Here is a 21,095-nt window from a genome sequence, read left to right on the forward strand (position 1 = left end):
AATATATATCTTCAAATTATACTAACTGTACCATCTCACGTAGCTAAGCTTTCAAATGCCAAAAACCGTTTTAAAATCGGAGCATTATTATTATAAGTTATGTGCGTACATGGCATTTAGCGACTTTATTTTATAAGATTTATATATATATATATATTTATTTATTTATATTTATATAGATACAGATATATCTTTGATACCCATAATATATGTATATAAACCTTCTGAGGTTACCCTGGTCCACATTTTCGATATCTCCCAAACCAACTAAGGTAACAAAATTAAAACTACCTTGCATTAATATCCTCGTCAATGCCTATCATTTGATACCCTTATCGTATGACCAAACTTAGGGCTACCCTGGTCCACATTTTGGTCGATATCTCAAAAACCTTTTCAAAATATTTGCAGTTTTTTTAGCCTATAATCATGTCGAGCCACCACCAAATCTATGCTAAAAATTTCATCTCAATCGGTTCAGCCGTTCTCGAGCTTTGCGGTCCAGAAACAAAAACGGCTTTCAAAATATATGTATATTAGTATAGATTATTTTGTTAATTGGTTTTTATGTTTATTATTAGTTTCGACTCTGAAGACGGTTACCGTAGAGTAACCGAAATATATTGGTATCCACAAAAACAACTGTTTAGTTTTATTGTAAAAACCTGACCTCGAGCCAGCATAACAACATTAACCTAAATTTAGTCAGTATAAAGAGTTATTTTTAGAATTTTATAGTTAAGCGCGGTATCCAGATCATAATGCACGAAACCCCCATCTTTAATGAAATTTTATGAAGAAAATGGTAAATAAAAAAGCCAATTTGATATTTTTAAATAAAATTACTTCAAGTCATGCTGATCTTATGATCTGGGTCCGTATCGTGTAATACGATCACGTATCCAAAAACGCTTTCACTCAAACAATAAATATGATTTTGTCAAGCTATTCATAAAAATTGGAATGAATTAGCGCACGTAGCCATTATTTAGCATATTTCCTTAGTCCGATCCACCATTTAAGAGATTTTGCGATGTAAAAAATTATTTTCGATCACGGATCGTATAATACGACACCGGCACTGGATTCCGCGCTTTACGGAGTAATTAACCTTAATATAAGATCACAGTCTACAGGGTTTATGAATGACATTTTACCTACTTATTTACTTTCAATTTAGCCTCTTCTTCTTTTAAAGCTGCCATATTTCGCTCGTGCGTCTCTGGATCTTCGTCTTTATGCGTAGTTGAGTGTAACCATAGCTCCGAAGCCAAACGAAAAGCTAAGGGACAACATTCACATCTGTGAATATTATCACCTAAATGTACACGTAAATGCTTATTCAGTCGGTCTTTTGTCGTAAAGCACCGGTCGCAGTATTTGCATGTATATGGTTTTTCACCGGTATGAGTACGCATATGATGGCTTAGGGACGTAGTTCGTACAAATCTATTTAATAAAGGCAGAAAATAAAGTTAGAAAAAATTTGGTGAAGTATATTAGGACGACGTTTTTTATGATAACTTACCGCTTTCCACAAAAATCACATTTATGGGGCTTTTCGTCGCTATGAATTCGTTTATGTTGTTTTATGTCCCATGTTGTTTTAAAATGTTTGCCACAAATATCGCACGGGTATTGGTATTGTTCGTTCTTGTCACGTATGTTTTTGTCTCTGAAAAAAAAAAAAAACACAACTAATCAAGACAATAAAAAAAAACGATTTTATTTTTTGATATTAAAAGGAGGCGAGGATTTGAATTTTGTAACTAAACTTACAGTTCACGGTCTTAAAATTTTTAGTATTTTTAGGCCCCGCAGAACGGCAAATTATTTTTTTAGCGCAGAGCTAATTTCAAAATGTGTCAAAAATGTATGAGTTTAACCCCTCATGTTAGGCTAAGTCTGAGTTAAAAAACTTAACTTGCCGTTCTGCAAAAGAGCTTTAAAGAACATCTTCGGCTTATATACAAACCCTCTCTCAGCAAAAACACAGTTGTTCAAGAGCAAAAAAAAACCGTTTTGACAGCTATGAAGTACTGCAGTGGGTGATGAAAAATCACTTTGTGTATTCAAATAAGTTGTGTGGTTTAAACTCAGTTTAATATAGTTTAAAGACAAGCTTTTCCTTATTCGAATTGAAATTATCATTTTTTTTTAAATATTGTTGATAAAAGTTTTTTCAGAGAAAAGAAAATATTAGTTTTTTGGACATGTCGTTTATTTCCAATCGTATTTTGAACATAAAGCCTTGTAAAAGCGCATAGTTTCCTTTTCTTTCCTTTCTTCCTTTTTTTCTTTTCCCTTGTCTTCTCTCTATTCTTTTTTCTTAATTTTCATTCCTTTCCCTTACTTTCGATTTTTTTCTTTCCGTCCTTTCATTTTTTCATTTTATTTAATTTTGTTATAGTTATTGATGTTAGAGAAAAAAGAATAGGAATTGTATAAAGTAAATGATCCTGTCTCGCGAGTTAAAAACATATTATTTTATTTTACTTTTTTTATTTTATACATTTGTAAATTTTAGTGAATTTTAGTTTTTTTTTTATTAAATTAAAAAGAAAAACTCAAAAGAATTAAACATACCAGCTGTCATTAGACCTATTCTGCAAACGCCAAAGATTTCATCAGATGTCTTTGCTTTTTTAAATTAGAAATTCGGTTCTGCCCATTGTAAATCTTAATAAGTAGCGGAACCAAAAGCTGATCGCTCAAAATTAGCACAACCACAAACATCACTAATGGCCATATTACGAAAATCTTTCAAAAAATGTAAGTTAAATTTTAAAACAGCCATAAAATGTGATCATTTTGGAATATATAGCACTTAGGACACCATATTTGCAGTAATTAAGAGAAAATATTTGCTTATATTCAGGTATTTAGGTATTTTTTCTACATTCATCTGTAAAATTTGTATAAATTGAAGGTATATTGATGCAATGCAACTCTGCTCTGTGGATAATAGTGAGGGGCGTGTTATAGGCGTTGGTTCCACACTGCATATCACTCGTATGGTAAAAAGCTGTCACAGTTCGCCAGATTTATCTATCGCGAGCACAGGTTTTAACCTGCGTCAACTGGAAACCAATGATAACATTGACATTTGACCACCTACCCATACTCCTTTCGCTCGAGCGATATCCCGACTTCATCAACACCGAAAAACGCACTTTCATCAATTTTAAGAAAGTGGGATGATTTACAAAACATACACTGACAATCGCTTTGGTGCCCTCCCTATCCCGACTGATGCCCGTCAAGGGTAGCCTGCTTTCAGCAAGACCATTGAATCCGCTTCGGCTCGTTTTATTCCCGCCGGAAGAATTCCGGAAATCCTCATTTTCCAGCGGAGACCGCGAATTTAGCGAGAGAACGTGACCATATAAGACAGCACAATCTCGGCGACCCCCAAATAAGGGATAATAACCAACGTATGAGATTGCTTGTGGATGAACACAAGCGGGCGAAATGGGAGTAGCATTTATCGAATCCGTCTAAGCACAATGACAAAATTTCCATCGCCTTTGGCGATAAAGTGCTGTCAGATGCGAAGAAATGCGCGGGCGCTTTTTGCCAACAATATGTAACGCATTCTACCGTTGACAAAGTCACACGGCGGGCCAACAGACGCGCACACAACCATAAATACAGCGTGTCCAATTACCATCACTGCCAGAGGTTGAAGACGCATAGACATGCCGATACTTAAAAACCTAGGCAAAGAGGGATTTAATTATCTAGCGCATGCCTTCAACTTGTCCCTGTCCACCAGGCATGCTTAACCAACGAAACGATATCATTTCGTTACGATAATCAACGTTAATAAACGAAACGAACGTTTCGTTGATTATCGTAACGAAATGATATCGTTTCGTTGGTTAAGCATGCCTGCTGTCCACCTTCGTCATCCCTGAAAAATGGAAAATGACCAGGCTGGTTCCGCTTTAAAGCCTGGGAAACCAGCTAACATAGACGATTCTTATCGGCCCATATCTCTCTTATCGCCAGTAGCCAAGATACTTGAAGCCATTCTCCTTCCCTATTTCACTGCAAATTTGGGATTTGCCAATCATCAGCATGACTTTCCAAAATCACATAGCACGCCATTAACACACAAATAAATTGCGGATTAAATCAAATCTCCCACCATAGGACTGTACAGCGTTAGACCTGTCAAAAGCTTTTAACACGGTCAACCACGGTATGTTACTGCAAGACCTGGAACATTCTACTATTTAAACGATATGTAACAAACTTACTACTGTCTAACTATAATTTTAGAATATAAACATATATATAACCACATACTTAAAATATTTATGGAACAATCCAATTTTTTTTCTCCTCTAATTAGGAATATTTCCTCTTGCCACAACTGATTGATGCAAAATAAGAAAAATGTATTCGTTATCTTCTCGCACAAAATTTTATATTTTTTGAGAAAATTGATGTATGTATATATGTATATTGTATATCAAAGTTGTTAATAAAGGAGAAAAAAAGTATCAAAAGATGGTCCACAAATTATCTATCTGGTCGGCAAGCATCGATGCAATTCAGGAACATATAGAAGAATTAAACAAGGGGTACCGCTACCTTCACCACCAGAAGGAGTCACTATCGTTTCCTACGCCGATGACTGCACAATAATTGCCACAGGCCCAGGCCCACACATCGATGAGCTTTGTAATAAAATAAACAGCTATATCCCTGATCTCTCCAATTTCTTCGCCTCGCGAAAGCTGACGTTGTCACCGACCAAATCATTGGCGACCTTACGCGCCAAATGTCGACCATCTTGAACATCCACGTCGATGGCATGACGCTACCGAATGTCTAACACCCAAAAATCTACCCCTTTCACTTCTTTGAACCATTTGTGTAGACATGTATCGCCTTTTCCGCCATTTGAGCACCCTTGCGCCAACCATCCACCTGTATTGTAGCCTTAAAATCTCCCTCGAAGCGCAGATAGGGAATCAGGTAGTCTGTTCGTCCTGTAATTGATGCAGACCTGTTAAATTTGAATTAGCATTAGTAATCAATTAATTAGATGCCTATTTTATTTAAGCAATTACTAATTGATTACCATTACAAAAAAATCATGATTTTTTCGATTATTTTTGATTTTTTTATGATTTTTTTTGATTATTTTTCAGCTTTGTTGTCTCCGGTAAGTATACACACATCTGCATATTTACGACACTCATTTTATAAATTAATGTGGGATCGAAAATGGCGGTTTTTCTAATTGCCCAGACAATATGTAAAAAATATTTTGGATTCATAGGTTGGCGTCCAAAAGCTTTCATTTAGCAACGATCCTTTATGGTTTCATCCCTAAGTCTAGCCAATTTCGTTATATCCAAAATAAATTTATTCCCTTTTTTGGATTACTTTATGGTTATGCACTGATTATTTTGTACATACAAGTACATTGGTGGATGTTACGGTATAAGCGTGAGCGCTTATCTAGGCATATGGGTACATACATACCCACCTACAAATTATCGTGTCTATAGATGTATCCGACGAATACCTTGCGGGGAAGTGCGTATTGTTTTACGACAAAACAATATGCTCACACAACATGTGTTAGTAATACTACTTAGGTTGATAGCTTCACTTCCAACTGGAGCGATCCTCTAAGTTGTCATTCATCATCATGATCAGTTGTCTAACCAAAGGTTGTTAAATCCCAGATAAATTTATTAATATACATACATATGTCCATGTACATTAGATTGAAACTTCTTTTTATTTCCTTATGATTACGTCTAGGATAATTCCTATAAAATTTTTAGTTTTGCATAGTGAGCATTTTTTATTACTAATAATGGAAATTCCAAAGACATTTGTTTGCCTATCGAACCTTATCTTTTCGACATTCGTTCGAAAGATATTAACGAAAAAAATGCTTATTTATGATAAAGCTCCCTAAATGGGACAAAGAACACTCACATAGTGGCGATGATATGAAGCCAATATTACTAAAATAAAGCGAACAATATGATAAACTTTGACTACAAAATAATTAGTGCATGGCCATTAATCCAAAATAGCGGAAATATTAATTTTGGATACAAAACAAAATTGGCTTGACTTAAGGATGAAACCATAGAGGATCGTTAATATTTTATATAATGAGTGTAGTAAAATATGCAGATGTGTGTATACTTACCGGAGAATATGTTTAGATCAATGTCCATATACCATACGCCCTATATGTTGCATGTATATACTCGCCTCGATAAGCGCTTACGATTTACTATCCTAAAAGGTACTTGTATGTAGAAATTATCCCGTGCATCCAACAAACGAGAATTTTTCTTCCAACAAAGCGGAAAAATAATCAAAAAAAAATTAATAAAAAAAAAAAAATAAAAAATAATCAATTGCTTTTGATTATTTTTTATTTTTTTTTTTTTATTTTTGATTACTTTTGATTATCATTATTATTATTTATTTTTTTTTCAATAATCGTAAAAAATCATGATTTTTTTTTTTCATTATTTTTTAATCAGTTGAAAAGTAATCATTAAAAATGGGAAATAATGGCAAGTGATCATTAAATCGCTTTTAAAGAAAATAATCAATGGAACGGCTAATCATTGCCCTTAGTAATCATTATTTAACAGGTCTGGATTGAACATGCTACATTACTCCGGAGCCTTTCTTTTTTGCTTATGCTCCGGCTATGAACATAAACAGAGCATAGAGCAGAGGCGTAGCATAAAAAGTGATAGCATTTCTTATACTCTTCTACGAGCTACAAAAAATTAAAAATCTTTCACACAATAGTTAGTGCACCAGCTGAATTGTATTTTTAAATTCTGTTCTTGATGCCTCATCTTTTGATATAATATCGTATTATAAATCAATTAATTCAATTAAATGTACGAGACAGTGACTCTAAAATTGGTGATATATTGATGCTTATTGGTGGTCTACCAATTCTGTAAATAATGGATTTTTTAAACTTGTTGAGTGAGAGATATGAAAATCAATATAAAAACATAAACATAAACATATATTTATATAACTATGCCGTGTGTGTGTGGGCAGAAAGTCGATCGTGCCCAATCTAAGGTGCAATGCTACAATTGTAAAAACTTCTTCATTTGGAGTGCATTGATCCAGGGTCAGCTGATGTTGGTAAGCTGTTTATATGCAAAGTATGCAGCACTACAAATACTGGTTTGACCAGTTTGTCTGCTGAGAACGTTAACGATAATAACAACAGCAGTAACATTAATAGCAATAATACTCAACCAGTGGCACGTTTCTCTCTACTCAAAGAAATTGCCGAGCTTAAAGCTGAGAACGCGCACTTTTGTTGCTATTAACCTCTCTTGTTGATTTTAAAGATCAAATAGAAGGAAAGTACAAACAACTAATTGCTGAAATTCGTTCGCTGAAATCGGCTGTGGCTGATAAAAATGCCAATATTCTTGAGCTTACGTCTGAAATTGAAAAGCTTCGTTCTGTAGGCGTTATACAAATACTTTGCTGAGTCATAACACTGATGATGCTAGTAAGAGTAAGAATAAAAACACTCTTCCTATTTATTTGTCTACTAGTACCTTGCCTACGATGTCGTGTACAAACCCGGTTATGCATACCCAACACCAAACACCTCAATCGTATAGCGCTGTTGTGGCTGCACAAATCATACCAAGTGTTGCCTCTGATGCTCCAAAATCAATGAATGTTGCTAGTAATACAAGCAAGAAAGCTCTCGCAAATCATAAGCAATATACGTCAACTTCTGCTGCGTCTACTGCTGCAACTAAGGGTACGACAGCTGATGCGTCTGTTAATGGTACTGCGTGTGAGACTTCCATAGATCCCAAGCGGAAAATTGGCTCTAAACACATACGAGTTCTCAAACCACCCTTAGTTATTGGATCAAACAACAACAATGAGCTTAGTGTGGTTGCAACACTTAAATTTAAATGGTTACATATATCATCGTTCTCATCGAGTGTGACGTACACTGATATTATATCATATGTTACAAAGCATGCTAAAATTGATTCAAAGAATTTGAGATGTTTTTCGTTAATTAAGCAACATCTTAAATCTATCGAAAGTTAGTTTCAAGCTCGGAGTAGCTGATGAATGCTATGAAAAGGTTTTAAATGCCAACATCTGGCCCACAAATGTAAAGTACGTCCTTTTAATTTTTTTCAAAAGGTACTACCCGAACAAAAAACCCCGTAGTGGCACAAGTTTGCGGTAATTATGGCAGTCACCTTAATATATACTTTCAAAATGTATCTGGGCTAAGAACTAAATATAAATCTATATTTATTTCAAGTACAAAGTCTGATTATGACATCTTTGTCTTTGTTGAGACTTGGCTTAATGCATATTTCAACGATAATGAATTCTTTGATTCAAACTCTTATAATGTATACCGCAAAGACAGGGATGTTATCAAGACTGGACTATCCAGAGGGGGAGGAGTACTAATAGCGGTTAAAAAATGCTATCAGTCGTCCCTAGTTTCTCTGGATAATGAAGACTCCTTGCTAGATCAAGTATGCGTTCTAGTGCAAGGCTCATCTAAAATTTTTATTTCCGTTTCTTATATTCCCCCTGCTAGTTGTGACATACTTTATAAAGCTCATGTTGATAATGTTATAGCTCTAGTTTCTAAGAATAATGGGTCTGATGACAATTTTTGTGTATTTGGGTGATTTTAACCTCCCTTACGTAACCTGGTCCTTTTTAGATGATAGCCGATCTTTAATTCCCGGTAATATGTCTAGCTTTTGCGAAACTTATCTGGTAGATACATTTTTAAGCATAGATCTAATTCAAATAAATAATTTTTGTAATAAATTAATGAGATTTTTGGATCTTATTTTTATAACTGGTAACATGAATTTCTCATTGGACGAGTGCTCTCAACCTTTGTCTTATGCCTGTCAACATCATGTTCCTTTTGTCTTGAAACTTGAGTTTTATGCCTTCCCATCACTCCAGGGAACAAAGAAGTTTACTGATTTTAATTTAAATTTTAATACTCATAACTTAAAGCTTTTGAATAATGAACTATGCTCTGTTGACTGGGCTGTGCTTTTCGAAGGGGCAGGGGTAGTCGAATGTTTTGAGACCTTTAAAAACATCGTATTAGAAACATGTCGAGCTTTTGTATCACCTAAGAAAAAATCTTGTCACAGGATTCCATGGTACACCAAGGAGTTGAAGAAATTCAAGAATTGGAGAAACAAATTTTATAAAAGGCTTAAGTCTTCAAATGGCTCTTCTTATAAGTATTTTTACTTGAGATATGCGAAGAAGTTCACATCTCTTAATAAATCTCTATACAGGAATTATGTGCGCAAATTTGAGCGCGAAATCAAGAGTAACCCTAAGTCTTTTTGGCGATACGTTAACTCGAAGAAGGCTCGTTCAAATATTCCAACAGGCGTGTTCTACAATGAGACTAGGGCAGGTTCGACTTACTAAGCTGCTAATCTCTTTGGGGAATTCTTCAAATCGAACTTTGATAGCGATTCTCAATCATCGCCTAATATAGTCTCCAATTTAAATAGCGCAATAAATTTTGGCTCTCTGGTGCTCACTTTAGAAGATATAGTTGTAGGAGTGAATAACATAAAACCCTCTATGAAGCCTGATATGGACGGTTTTTCGTCATATCTTTTTAAGAACTGTAGAGCTTTGGCTCTTCCTCTTGTTCTTATTTTTAACAAATCCCTTGGAAGTGGAGTTTTTATTGAAGGGTGGAAGTTTGCCTCAATTACCCCTATTCATAAAAGCGGTAATAAAGCAAATGTAGCTAACTACCGCCCTATTGCAAAATTATCAACAACGTCGAAGCTGTTTGAATACATCGTTAAACAGAAGATGTATTTCTCTGTAAGTCACTTAATTTCCTGCAATCAACATGGCTTCGTGTCTGGCAGATCCTCAGTTTCCAACCTGGCGGTTTTCTCTGATTACTGTGTATCAGCTTTTAATGATCGGCAGCAAGTGGACACTGTTTATACAGACTTCTCAAAAGCCTTTGACAAGGTTAGTCATTCAATTTTAATAGATAAGTTAGCCAATGTCGGTTTTCATTCAACCTTCCTATCATGGATTAAATCTTATCTTTCTCTTCGCAAGTGTGTAGTCGTTGTTGATGATTGTGCATCCGATCCCTTCTTTGCCTCCTCGGGCGTTCCTCAGGGCAGTATCCTAGGTCCCCTCCTTTTTGTTATTTTTATTAATGATATATCTTCCTGTTTTTTATCCTCTGAGTTCCTTTTGTATGCGGATGATCCAAAAATCTTTTCAAAAATTTCGTGTATTTCTGAAGCCCATAGTCTTCAAAATGATCTGGACAATGTAGCCAGTTGGTGCAGAATAAACCACCTGCAACTCAATATTACTAAATGTTTTCACATAAATTTTTCAAAATCCCGTTCCTTAATTCCTACATCATATGATATTAATGGATCTAAACTGGCTACGCAGTCTAAAATACGAGATTTAGGAGTAATTTTTGACTCCAAATTTATGTTTCATGATCATATAAATCATGCAATTGCTAAATCATACGCAATGCTTGCCTTTATACGCCGTTGCAGTACTGATTTTACTGATCCATACACTCTAAAACATCTTTACACCTCGATGGTTCGTTCCACGTTAGAATACGCTGTGTTTATATGGAGACCATTTTACGATTGCCATATAAAGAGGCTAGAACGGGTGCAAAAGATCTCATAAAATTTGCTCTGCGCAGATTAAACTTTGAAGAGCCTATTCCGTCTTATAACGCTAGATGTCTCCTTATTAACCTGAAGACGTTGGATAACAGAAGAATCTTGCTTTCGCTTAGCTTTGTGTTTGACATCATTCAAGGCATAGTAGACGCTCCGACTCTTTTACAACGAATTAACTTCTCTGTTCCACAGAGGAACCTAGGAAGTAATGATTTGTTTTTTTTATTGAATGCGTGAGGACTAACTATGCATATTAGGGCGGGTCGATTTAAAAATCGCTCATTGCTCTGTGAAAATCGTACTCTAGGGATCAAAATAAGAAACTTTGCCGAAGGAACCATACCTCTACCCCTTTGGGTCGAACTTTTGGGTAGGGGCAATTTCAATTCTACCTGCTGTGTCTTGTGGTGGCTTAAAAAAAACAACACAAGCAATTTTACGATCTGCAATTGTGTCACAGTGATACCTTCATTTTTTAAAACGGTTGAATAAAAAACCCACACAACTATGTTTACGACATGCAAATGCATCACAGTGATGCCTTGGTTTTAAAAGGAGGTTGTAAAAACGCTAATTTCTAATAATTTTTTTTAATTTCTTTTCTATTACTAAGTTAAATTCATTTTTTCATTTACATATGTTCTGACTAAATACATTTCTAAAGAGAAAAATAAACTGCAAAAAGAAAAAACATAGGCATTTCAAAGTGGGATTTTTCAAAATTTGCCCCTACGACCCAAAGGGGGGACATCAGAATTCGTTTTAGAGGTATGGTTCCTTCGGCAAAGTTTCTTATTTTGATCCCTAGAATATGATTTTCACAGAGCAATGGGCGATTTTTTTGCCTCCTCACAAATCGACCCGGCCTAATGCATATTATGCTCCTCTCATCAGAACCTTACGAGAGTTTAATTTGTTCTCGAATTCTTTGAATATAGATTTCTCAATTGGAAAATCTAATTTCAAATTACAATTAAATGAATTTTTAACTTAAACAATTATTTTGTAAATATATTTAATTCGTTATGTAGTCTGTAAGAAACATTGTATTTCAAAGATTACTATATTTAAATAAATAAATAAATAAATCCAACTTTTATATGAGAAGCAACAGCAAACAATTCATGAGGGTTTTCAAATCATAGCACGTTCGACGAAGACGACCTTGTGAATTGCCTAAATGCGTTTTTTTTTCAAAATCTTTTAATTATTTTGGGGCTGAAAACTTAAAAAATAAAATTCAGTGATTCTTCTTTATAATTTTTCCTTTATAAAAAAATGATCCGTCAAATAAACTTCAAGTGGATGCAATGTAGGTTAAACTTGAAAATGATATCGCATATTTGGTTACGTTTACCTAAATTTTGTCAGTATAAAGAGTTACCCACTTTAAATAAAAATACCACAATAGCACAATAATTATTTTTGGTATTTTATAGTTAAGCACGGTATCCAGATCATAATGCATGAAAACCGCATCTTTAACGAAATTTTGTGAAGAAAATGGTAAATAAAAAAGCAAAATTGATATTTAAAAAAAAAATTACTTCAAGCCATGCCGACAAGGGGAAAATAAAAACTTGTTGAGCGTTTTCTTATGATCTGGGTCCGTATCGTGTAATACGATCACGTATAGAAAAACGCTTTCACTCAAACAATAAATATGATTTTGTAAAAATTGAAATGAATTGCAATTAGTACACGTAGCCACTATTTAGCATATTTCCTTAATCCGATCCACCATTTAAGAGATGTTGCGATGTAAAAAATTGTTTTCGATAACGGATCGTATAACCCAATACCGGCCGGACTCCGCGCTTTACGGAGTAATTAACCTTAATATAAGATCACCGTCTACGGAGTTTATGAATGCCATTTTACCTATTTACTTTCAATTTAGCCTCTTCTTCCCTTAAAGCTGCCATATTTCGCTCACGCGTCTCTGGATCTTCGTCTGTATGCGTAGTTGAGTGTAACCGTAGCTCCGAAGCAAAACGAAAAGCTAACGGACAAAACTTACATCTATGTACATTATCACCCAGATGTACACGTAAATGCTGATTCAGTAATTTTTTTGACGCAATGCACCGCTCGCAGTATTTGCATGTATATGGTTTTTCACCGGTATGAGAACGCATATGCTCCCTTAGGTGCGCAGCTTGCGCATATCTATTTAATACAGGCAGAAAATAAAATTAGAAAAAATTTGGTGAAATATACGTATTAAGACTAGGATTTTAATGATAACTTACCGCTTTTCACAAAAATCACATTTATGGGGCTTTTCGCCGCTATGACTTCTTTCATGTCTATCTAAGTCCCATGTTGTTTTAAAATGTTTGCCACAAATATCGCACGGGTATTGGTAGTTCTTGTCACGTATATTTTTGTATCTGAAAAAAAAAACACAAGTAATTAAGACAATAAAAAAACGAGTTTATTTTTTGATATTAAAAGGAAGCGAGGATTTTAATTTTGTAACTAAACTAACTATTTTTTGGCTACAAAAAAGTCGAGTATGTTCAAATTTAAACACGGTCTTAAAACTTTTTAGGGTTTTAGGCCCACTTGCAGAACGGCAAGTTATTTTTTTAGCTCAGAGCTAATTTCAAACATTTGTAAAAAATTTATGAGTTTAACCCCTCATGTTAGGTCATGATGGAATGATAGAAGGTGACGGATGTAAGCAGTTTCTCGCTCTAACGTCGCCATCTTGAACGCCCTTACAAATAAGAATGTGGTCGCTTTACAAAACTACGTTTTTTTTCTGAAAAAATATACAAATAAATAAAGCCCAGCACGGGGATTATGGTTACATTACACCTTTGTACAATGACCCCATTGATCTATAAGTGAGCCGCCCAAGATTATAATTTCCAGGTAAATGGCTATTAGAATATTTTCTACCGTGTGAGATGGTCGTGCTAGAACCCTAATAGAACGAACCGAATCTATACCCGGCAATGGACTATCAACACCCAACATTCCCCCAAAGCATTTGGGGATTGCCTTTGTCGTTAAAGCAACAACGTGCCCCATATAATGAAGACGTTATGCTCGTCAGAACATGCACATGCTGCTCGCTTGGCATCTTTACTGTCAACGAAGGCTTGGCCAGATGTTTACACGATCTATTCGGCTTCGGAGCTCCTGCCTAAAGTTCGCCGCAGCGTCGAATTCAAAGATAGGGGAACGTACCCAAACTACGTGATCCATTTTCTACAACTTTTTATCCCCCTCCCTCCCCTCGGTGACCATCGGTAGTATATTTTAAGACCCCCCTCCCCCTTCAGTTTTCACGTAGTAGTTCATAAGTATGATTTTAAATTATTTTTTGCTAACTTAAAAAAAATTTATTTGATTTATATTTGTTTTTATTAGTTCGGCACCCGCCGCGTTACGCGAAGCGCGCGTGCATCTATATATTAATACGCTAACAAAATTTCCATACAATCAATTGACAGGCTGTTTCGCATACCTAGCATACGTAAAATCATATAAAAGTTATATGAATCGATTCGTATTGATCAGCCGCAGTGCATAGGCCTATTTTTGTTAACAAATATTACTCTATTTGTTTATAATTAATAGAAAGTTTTTTGTAAATTCGAAAATCTGTGCAACTATCGAAATTGCCATCTGTAGGACGCATTATGTTCACAAACCCCCCTGAGTACATAGCTCCAAATTCTCAATTGTCGCGTTGCTCAAATGTTTCATCTCTACATATGTATATATTTGTACACGCCAAAGGGTGAGAGAACTACTGCTTCGCTCATTTTCTGTTGAAATAAAATATTGTTTCCCATTGTTGCCAATTACCTATATTGGTCTGTACCAAAATCCTTAAAAAATTGTTCTAAAATAATTGTTAGCGCACAAAAAAACTTTAAAGAGAAGTAATAACTTAACCGGCCTATTTTTTTGGACAAATTTTACTTACACGTATAAGCATAGGTCTTTGTTTAACAGATTCTTTGTTTTTCATTTAAAAAAAAATGAAATCAGAAATAATGAGTCAACTTTTGTTCAAACTCAATAAATTTATTTATTTATAACAATTAATTGCAAATTTTACCCAAATGTTTTTTGCATTTCCAGATTTTATGCTCATTTTAGATATAGCACGTCTTATAGTGAACAAAAAATAAATAAATTTGCTACAAAGATATTACATTAAAATTTGTATATTGTCTTTTATGCTAATTTATTTTGATATTTCTTATTTTATTTTATTATATTATCTTTTATTTCAACTTAGTTTATTATTATTTAAATGCAACTTGATTGAATCGGAAAATTTCACGTTGTATATTAAACGAAAAAGAAACGACCCAAAAACGTTTTCGATTTTAGGTCGAAATATTGCATAGGCCGTATATTACTCTACTATATCTATTATTAGGTTAACTTTGTTCGATTATAATATGCCCATTACATTGATTCGAAAATGTAAAATTTTTGGCTGAAAAACTTCACAAAATTTGAAACTGTATACGTGGCCCCACTTTATAAATTGTTAATACGAAAAAAAAAAAAACGAAATTAAAACTACAGTGGAGACACTTCAGCTTTAAATAGGAGATTTATTTAATCTTCTCAATTAAAGCTCTAGGTGGAGATGTGCTATTAGACCTAAAAATTCCGCGTTATTTTATGATCCCTAAAAGTCTCAAATATTCTACGAAATCTTAAGGGGTGGTAACACGAATGTTGGGTTTTTACTTATTTAAAAGTACTCAACTATATCGTTACTGAGTTTTAAGTGATAAAGAGAGAGTTAAACTCAAAATATGAAATAAATGACTAAATTATGGCCTTCGTCATCCGCTGCCTCACTTCGAAAAACTTCGTGCCAGGAGAAGGAGTAAAAAGAAAGTGAATTTTACAAATTTTTCAGGATAAGCAAAAAAAAGCACATCACACACGCATACATTATTCTATATCATTTATATTATCATCAACATCAGGTAAGTTTATATTTTATCCCACCCGTTCAAACAACTTACATTGGAAACCACCCCAACTCCCACTCCTACTCCCACTCTTATCATCACTCCATACTCCTATTCCCACTACCACTCCTTTTAACACTCCTACTGCTACCCCTCCCACTCCGACTTCTATTTCCATTTCCTCTCCTATTTCCATTTCCTCTCCCACTCCTACTCCTACTCTTCCCACCCCTACTCCAGCTACTACTAATCCTGTCCCCCTCAAACTCCTGCTACTCCTATTCCCAATCCCACTCTTACTTCCACTCTTATCCCAACTCCTATTCCTATGATACTCCTACTCCTACTCCCACTCTCAAACCCATCCTTTTGCCCCTACCAACCCCCACTCCCACTCCTGCCCACACGACCCCTAATCCTACTCCCACTCTTTCCCACCCCCACCCTCACCACCACTCCCACTCCTACTACACCTACTCTGCTCCCACTCCTACCCGCACTCCAATTCCCCTACCACTTCGTCTACTCCTACTTGCACTTACATTCCCACGCCTACACCCACTTCCACTCCTGCTACTACTACTCCCACCCACAATCCCACTCCTACAACCCCACTCCACTCCTACCCCCACTCCACTCCTACTCCTGTTCCTATCCCAATCCCACTCAAATTCCTACCCACCTCCCACTCCTGTTACTCCTAATCCCACTCCTACCCCCATTCCTATTCCCATGATACTCCTACTCTCAATGCCACCCCACTCATGTTCCTCTACCAATCCCACTCCAATTCCTACCCCCACTCTCACTCCTCTTACTCCTACTCCCACTCCTTTCCCTTGATACTCCTACTCTCAATGCCACCCACTCCTGTTCCTCTCCCAATCCCACTCCCATTCCTACCCTCACTCCCACTCTTACTACCACTTCTACTCCCACTCCCAATATCACTACCAATTATATATACATATACACATGCATTTTTTAAATTTGTTTTTATTTAAAATATTTGTATATATACGGGCGCCCACACTACTGCCCCACCCCTCCTTTATCGCAACTTATACTCCTACTCGAACTCCCACTCCCACCGCAACTCCCACTGCAACTCCTGTTACTCTCGCTACCATGCCCATCCCCTGCTACTCCTACTACCACTCCTGCTACTCCTATTCATATTCCTACTCCCACTCCTACCCCTACTCCTGATACTACTACCCCTACACCCCAGTCAAACTCCAACTTCTGCTACTTCTATTTCGACTCCCAATCCCACCCCCACTCTCACTCCTTTTCCCACTCCAACTCCTTCTACTCCTACTCCCAATCCCAATCCCACCTCCACTCCAACTCCTTTTCCCACTCTCACACCCACTCGCTGTCCACTCCCAATTTATGATCGGTCAAACTGTTTAGGATGCAACCCGATTTATACCTACACACATAAGTTGAATTTTAATTATATCTATATGCACATGCATTTTTTTATTTTTTACATATATGGGCGCTAACACTACTGCCCCACCCATCCTTTATCCCAACTTATACTCCTACTCTAACTCCCACTCCCACCGCCACTCCCAGTGCAACTCCTGCTGCTGTCACTACCATGCCCACCCCACGCTACTCCTACTCCCAATCCCACTCCCACTCCTATTCCCACTCCCCCTTCCTTCCACCACTATTGCTACACCTATCCCCACTCCCACTTCTACCCTCACTCCTATTCTCCTCCCACTTCTGCTACTCCAACTCCCAATCCCACCCCTCCTACTTCTACTCCTACAACTACTACTACTTCTACTCCTAATTCCTATCCTACCCCCACTGCTAATCCCATGATGCTCCTACTCCCACTCTCAATCCCATCCTTTTGCCCCTGACAACACCCACTCCTGCCCACACTACCCCTAATCCTGTTCCCACTCCCAATCCTTTCCACCCCCACTCTCACCCTCACCACCACTCCCACTCCTACTACACCTATTCTGATCCCACTCCTATCCCCATTCCAATTCCCCTACCACTTCGTGTACTCCTACTCCCACTTACAATCCCACTCCTACTACCACTCCTGCTACTCCTACTCCCACTCACAATCCCACTCCACTCCTACTCCTGTTCCTCTCCCAATCCCACTCCCACTCCTGATACTCCTATTCCCACTCTTACTACCACTTCTACTCCCATTCCCAATAGCACTGCCAATTATATCTATATGCACATGCATTTTTTAAATTTGTTTTTTTTTTTTTAATATTTGTACATATACGGGCGCTCCCACTACTGCCCCACCCATCCTTTATCACCAGTTATACTCCTACTCGAACTCCCACCGTCACTCCAACTGCAACTCCTGCTACTCTCACTACCATGCCCACCCCCTGCTACTCCTACTCGCTATTCAACTCCCACTCCTACTAACATTTCTACTACCAATTCTGCTACTCCAACTCCTATTCCTATTCCTACTCCCACTCCTATTTCCCTTCCATACCTGCTACTCCTACTCCCAATCCCACTCCCACTCCTGCTTCTGCTACTACTTACTCACTACCTCCTCAATAACATCCCCACTCCCACTCCAACTTCTGCTACTCCTATTTCCACTCCCAATCCTACCCCCACCCCACTACTTCTCCCAAACCTACCCCTACTCCCACTCCCACTCCTGCTACTCTCAATCCCAATCCCATCCCCTCTCCAACTCCTTTTCCCACTCTCACACCCACTCGCTGTCCACTCCCAATTTATAATCGGTCAAACTGTTTAGGATGCAACCCGATTTATACCTACATACATGAGTTGAATTTTAATTATATCTATATGCACATGCGTTTTTTTAATTTGTATATATATGGGCGCTCGCACTACTGCCCCACCCGCACTTACACTCCTACTCTAACTCCCACTCCCACCGCCACTCCCACTACGACTCCTGCTACTCTCACTACCATGCCCATCCCCTGCTACTCCCAATCCCCCTCCCACTCCCCCACTCCTACTACCACTATTCTCTTATTCCCACTCCCAACCCTACCCCCCACTCCTATTCCCCTCCCACTTCTGCTACTCCTATTCCCACCCCCACTCCCACTCCTTTTCCCACTCCAACTCCTGCTACTCCTACTTCTATTCCTATTCCTACTTCCACTCCTACCCTACTCCTTTTCCCACTCCGACTCCTATTCCCACTCTATGATCAGTCAAAGCGTTTATATGGCTGCTCCAACTACTGCCCTCGCCCCTTTTCTTTACCCCCACTTCCATTCCTGCTACTACTCTAACTCCCACTCCCCCGCTCACTCGCTGTCCCACTCCCACTTTATGATCGGTCTAACCGTTTAGGATACACCCCGGTTTATACCTACATACATATGTTGAATTTTAATTATATCTATATACACATGCATTTTTTAAATTTGTTTTTATTTAAAATATTTGTACATATGTGGGCGCTCCCACTCCTGCCCCATCCCTCCTTTATCACCACTTATTCTCCTATTCCTTCTCCTACTCCTATTTTCCACTCCCACACCTTTTTCCACTCCACTCCCACCCGCACTCCCGCTACTCCTACTTCTACCTCCACTACTATTCCCCTGCTACTCCCACTACCATCCCCACCCCACACCAACCCCCACTCCCACTCCTACTACTATTCCAACTCCCACTCCTGCTACTCCCACTCCCAATTCCACAATCAAAAAGTATAACGTATTAGGTCAAAACCAAATTTTTAATGGAAACTTTAAGTAGGCTGGACCAGTTGGTTTTCAAAATACAATAAAATAAAATATCAGAAAACATCTCAATATTACTATCTGCAAATTAGACATCCCAACATTGGAATTCTCACATTAAATATCCGAGCATTAGAATCTTCATATTCCCACAATGATAACATTAAATCGCGGAAAAAATTTAAGTGCATTTATTGCGTTTTGATATGGAACTGCTTATTCCCTTCATTTAATTTTTTTGCACTTTAAGTACTTCATTTTTTTTTTTCATTTATTTTAAATTTGTTTAGAAAACTCTGCTTTCTTTTCCAATTCATACTTTTTTTATATTTTTATTTTATTTTTTTATGAAGGTATCCTCTATTCTATTCGAAATTTTCGTTTTCGTTTACATATTACATATGTATTTATAATTAATTTAGTTAATTTAATTAATTATAATTTAATTTAATTAATTATAAATATATATGTAATAGTAAAGCGCCAATTGCATACCTAACCGGTGGTGTGAAATAGGTTAAATTCCTTTAGCACATTTCTTCGTTCTTAACTAAAAATTCGTGTTTTTTGAATTATGACGCTATTGAGGTAAATGGTCGATATATGTACATATATGTAGTTTATATTGGTGATATAGGCCTACTGGGGAACCGAGCACCCAAAACTAACTTCGGTAGCGCGCCAACGGCGTATCTCCCGGGTGGTGTGGAAAAAGCTAATTTTCAATTCAATTTCAAGTAATTTCACCACAATTCTATGTAGGTTTCATTTGATTTTACATATTTGTTATATTTTTTTTAAGGAGCTCCATACCAAAACTTATAATTACATTTGAAAAGTTTGTAGAAAATTTAAGAAAATACAATCAAAGATTACAACGTCTTAGGTCAAATTCAAAATTTTAATGAGAACTTTAAGTAAGATAGATCAGTTTGCTATATTTCCACTCACTGCTCAACTATTAACGCATTATTGCACTACCCCAACACTGGATGCATAGAGTGAGTTGAAAAAAATACAAGTTGGTCGAATTTCGACCACGGGCAATACTAGTACATATAATTACAAGCTAATAATATTAAGAAGAAAAAATGTATTTAAAAACATATTCGAACAACAACTTTATTTATAAAGTCTTTTTTCTTTTTATTTCTTTTCATCTAATTCAACTTTATAAAGAATACTCTTCCAGCATCAAACCACTGGGATACATCGTAGATTATGGGAGCAGAAGCATCAGGAGTTTCCTCAGACGTGATTATTTTTTCCTCGTCGACAGCCTCTATGTCTATCCACTCCGCGCTTTGCTCCACGATACATAAGATCTATTTTGGTCTCCTGGAGAGGCCATGCAGAGGTCGCACGCGAGACACGTCGTCCACTGCATTACCGTGCACGTTTCTCTGATGATTTTTCATGGAAATTTTTGACGCGAAATAAATTCCACAAAAAAATTTTCTAGAGATTATTATTACTACGTGACAAAGCCACAATCCCTCCCCTCCCCCCTGTGACCTTAAGAAATCCCCCTCCCCTCTAAAGGGGTCACGTAATTTGGGTACGTTCCCTAGGTTGCCAAAACGGATCTTCTCACAGCTCAAACAATTCAGTTTTAAGGGATCAAGACTAAAGCCAGAACCTCAATTAATATTCTA

The 21,095-nt window shown here is 36.8% G+C and overlaps 1 protein-coding gene across 1 annotated transcript in view; it reads right to left on the minus strand.

Moving 5' to 3' along the window:
* LOC137248418 (zinc finger protein 721-like) overlaps positions 1 to 21,095 on the minus strand; it is a 203,734-nt gene that overhangs the window by 95,412 nt on the left and 87,227 nt on the right. The window contains exons 10-13 of the mRNA XM_067779356.1: positions 12,995 to 13,135; positions 12,624 to 12,911; positions 1,529 to 1,675; positions 1,162 to 1,449 (exon numbers count right to left, since the gene is read on the minus strand). Coding sequence (XP_067635457.1) covers positions 1,162 to 1,449; positions 1,529 to 1,675; positions 12,624 to 12,911; positions 12,995 to 13,135 — 864 coding nt within the window. The remainder of the gene's footprint in view (positions 1 to 1,161; positions 1,450 to 1,528; positions 1,676 to 12,623; positions 12,912 to 12,994; positions 13,136 to 21,095) is intronic.

Source organism: Eurosta solidaginis, chromosome 4 (genome assembly GCF_040869045.1).
Source record: "Eurosta solidaginis isolate ZX-2024a chromosome 4, ASM4086904v1, whole genome shotgun sequence".
NCBI classification, from domain to species: Eukaryota; Metazoa; Arthropoda; class Insecta; order Diptera; family Tephritidae; genus Eurosta; species Eurosta solidaginis.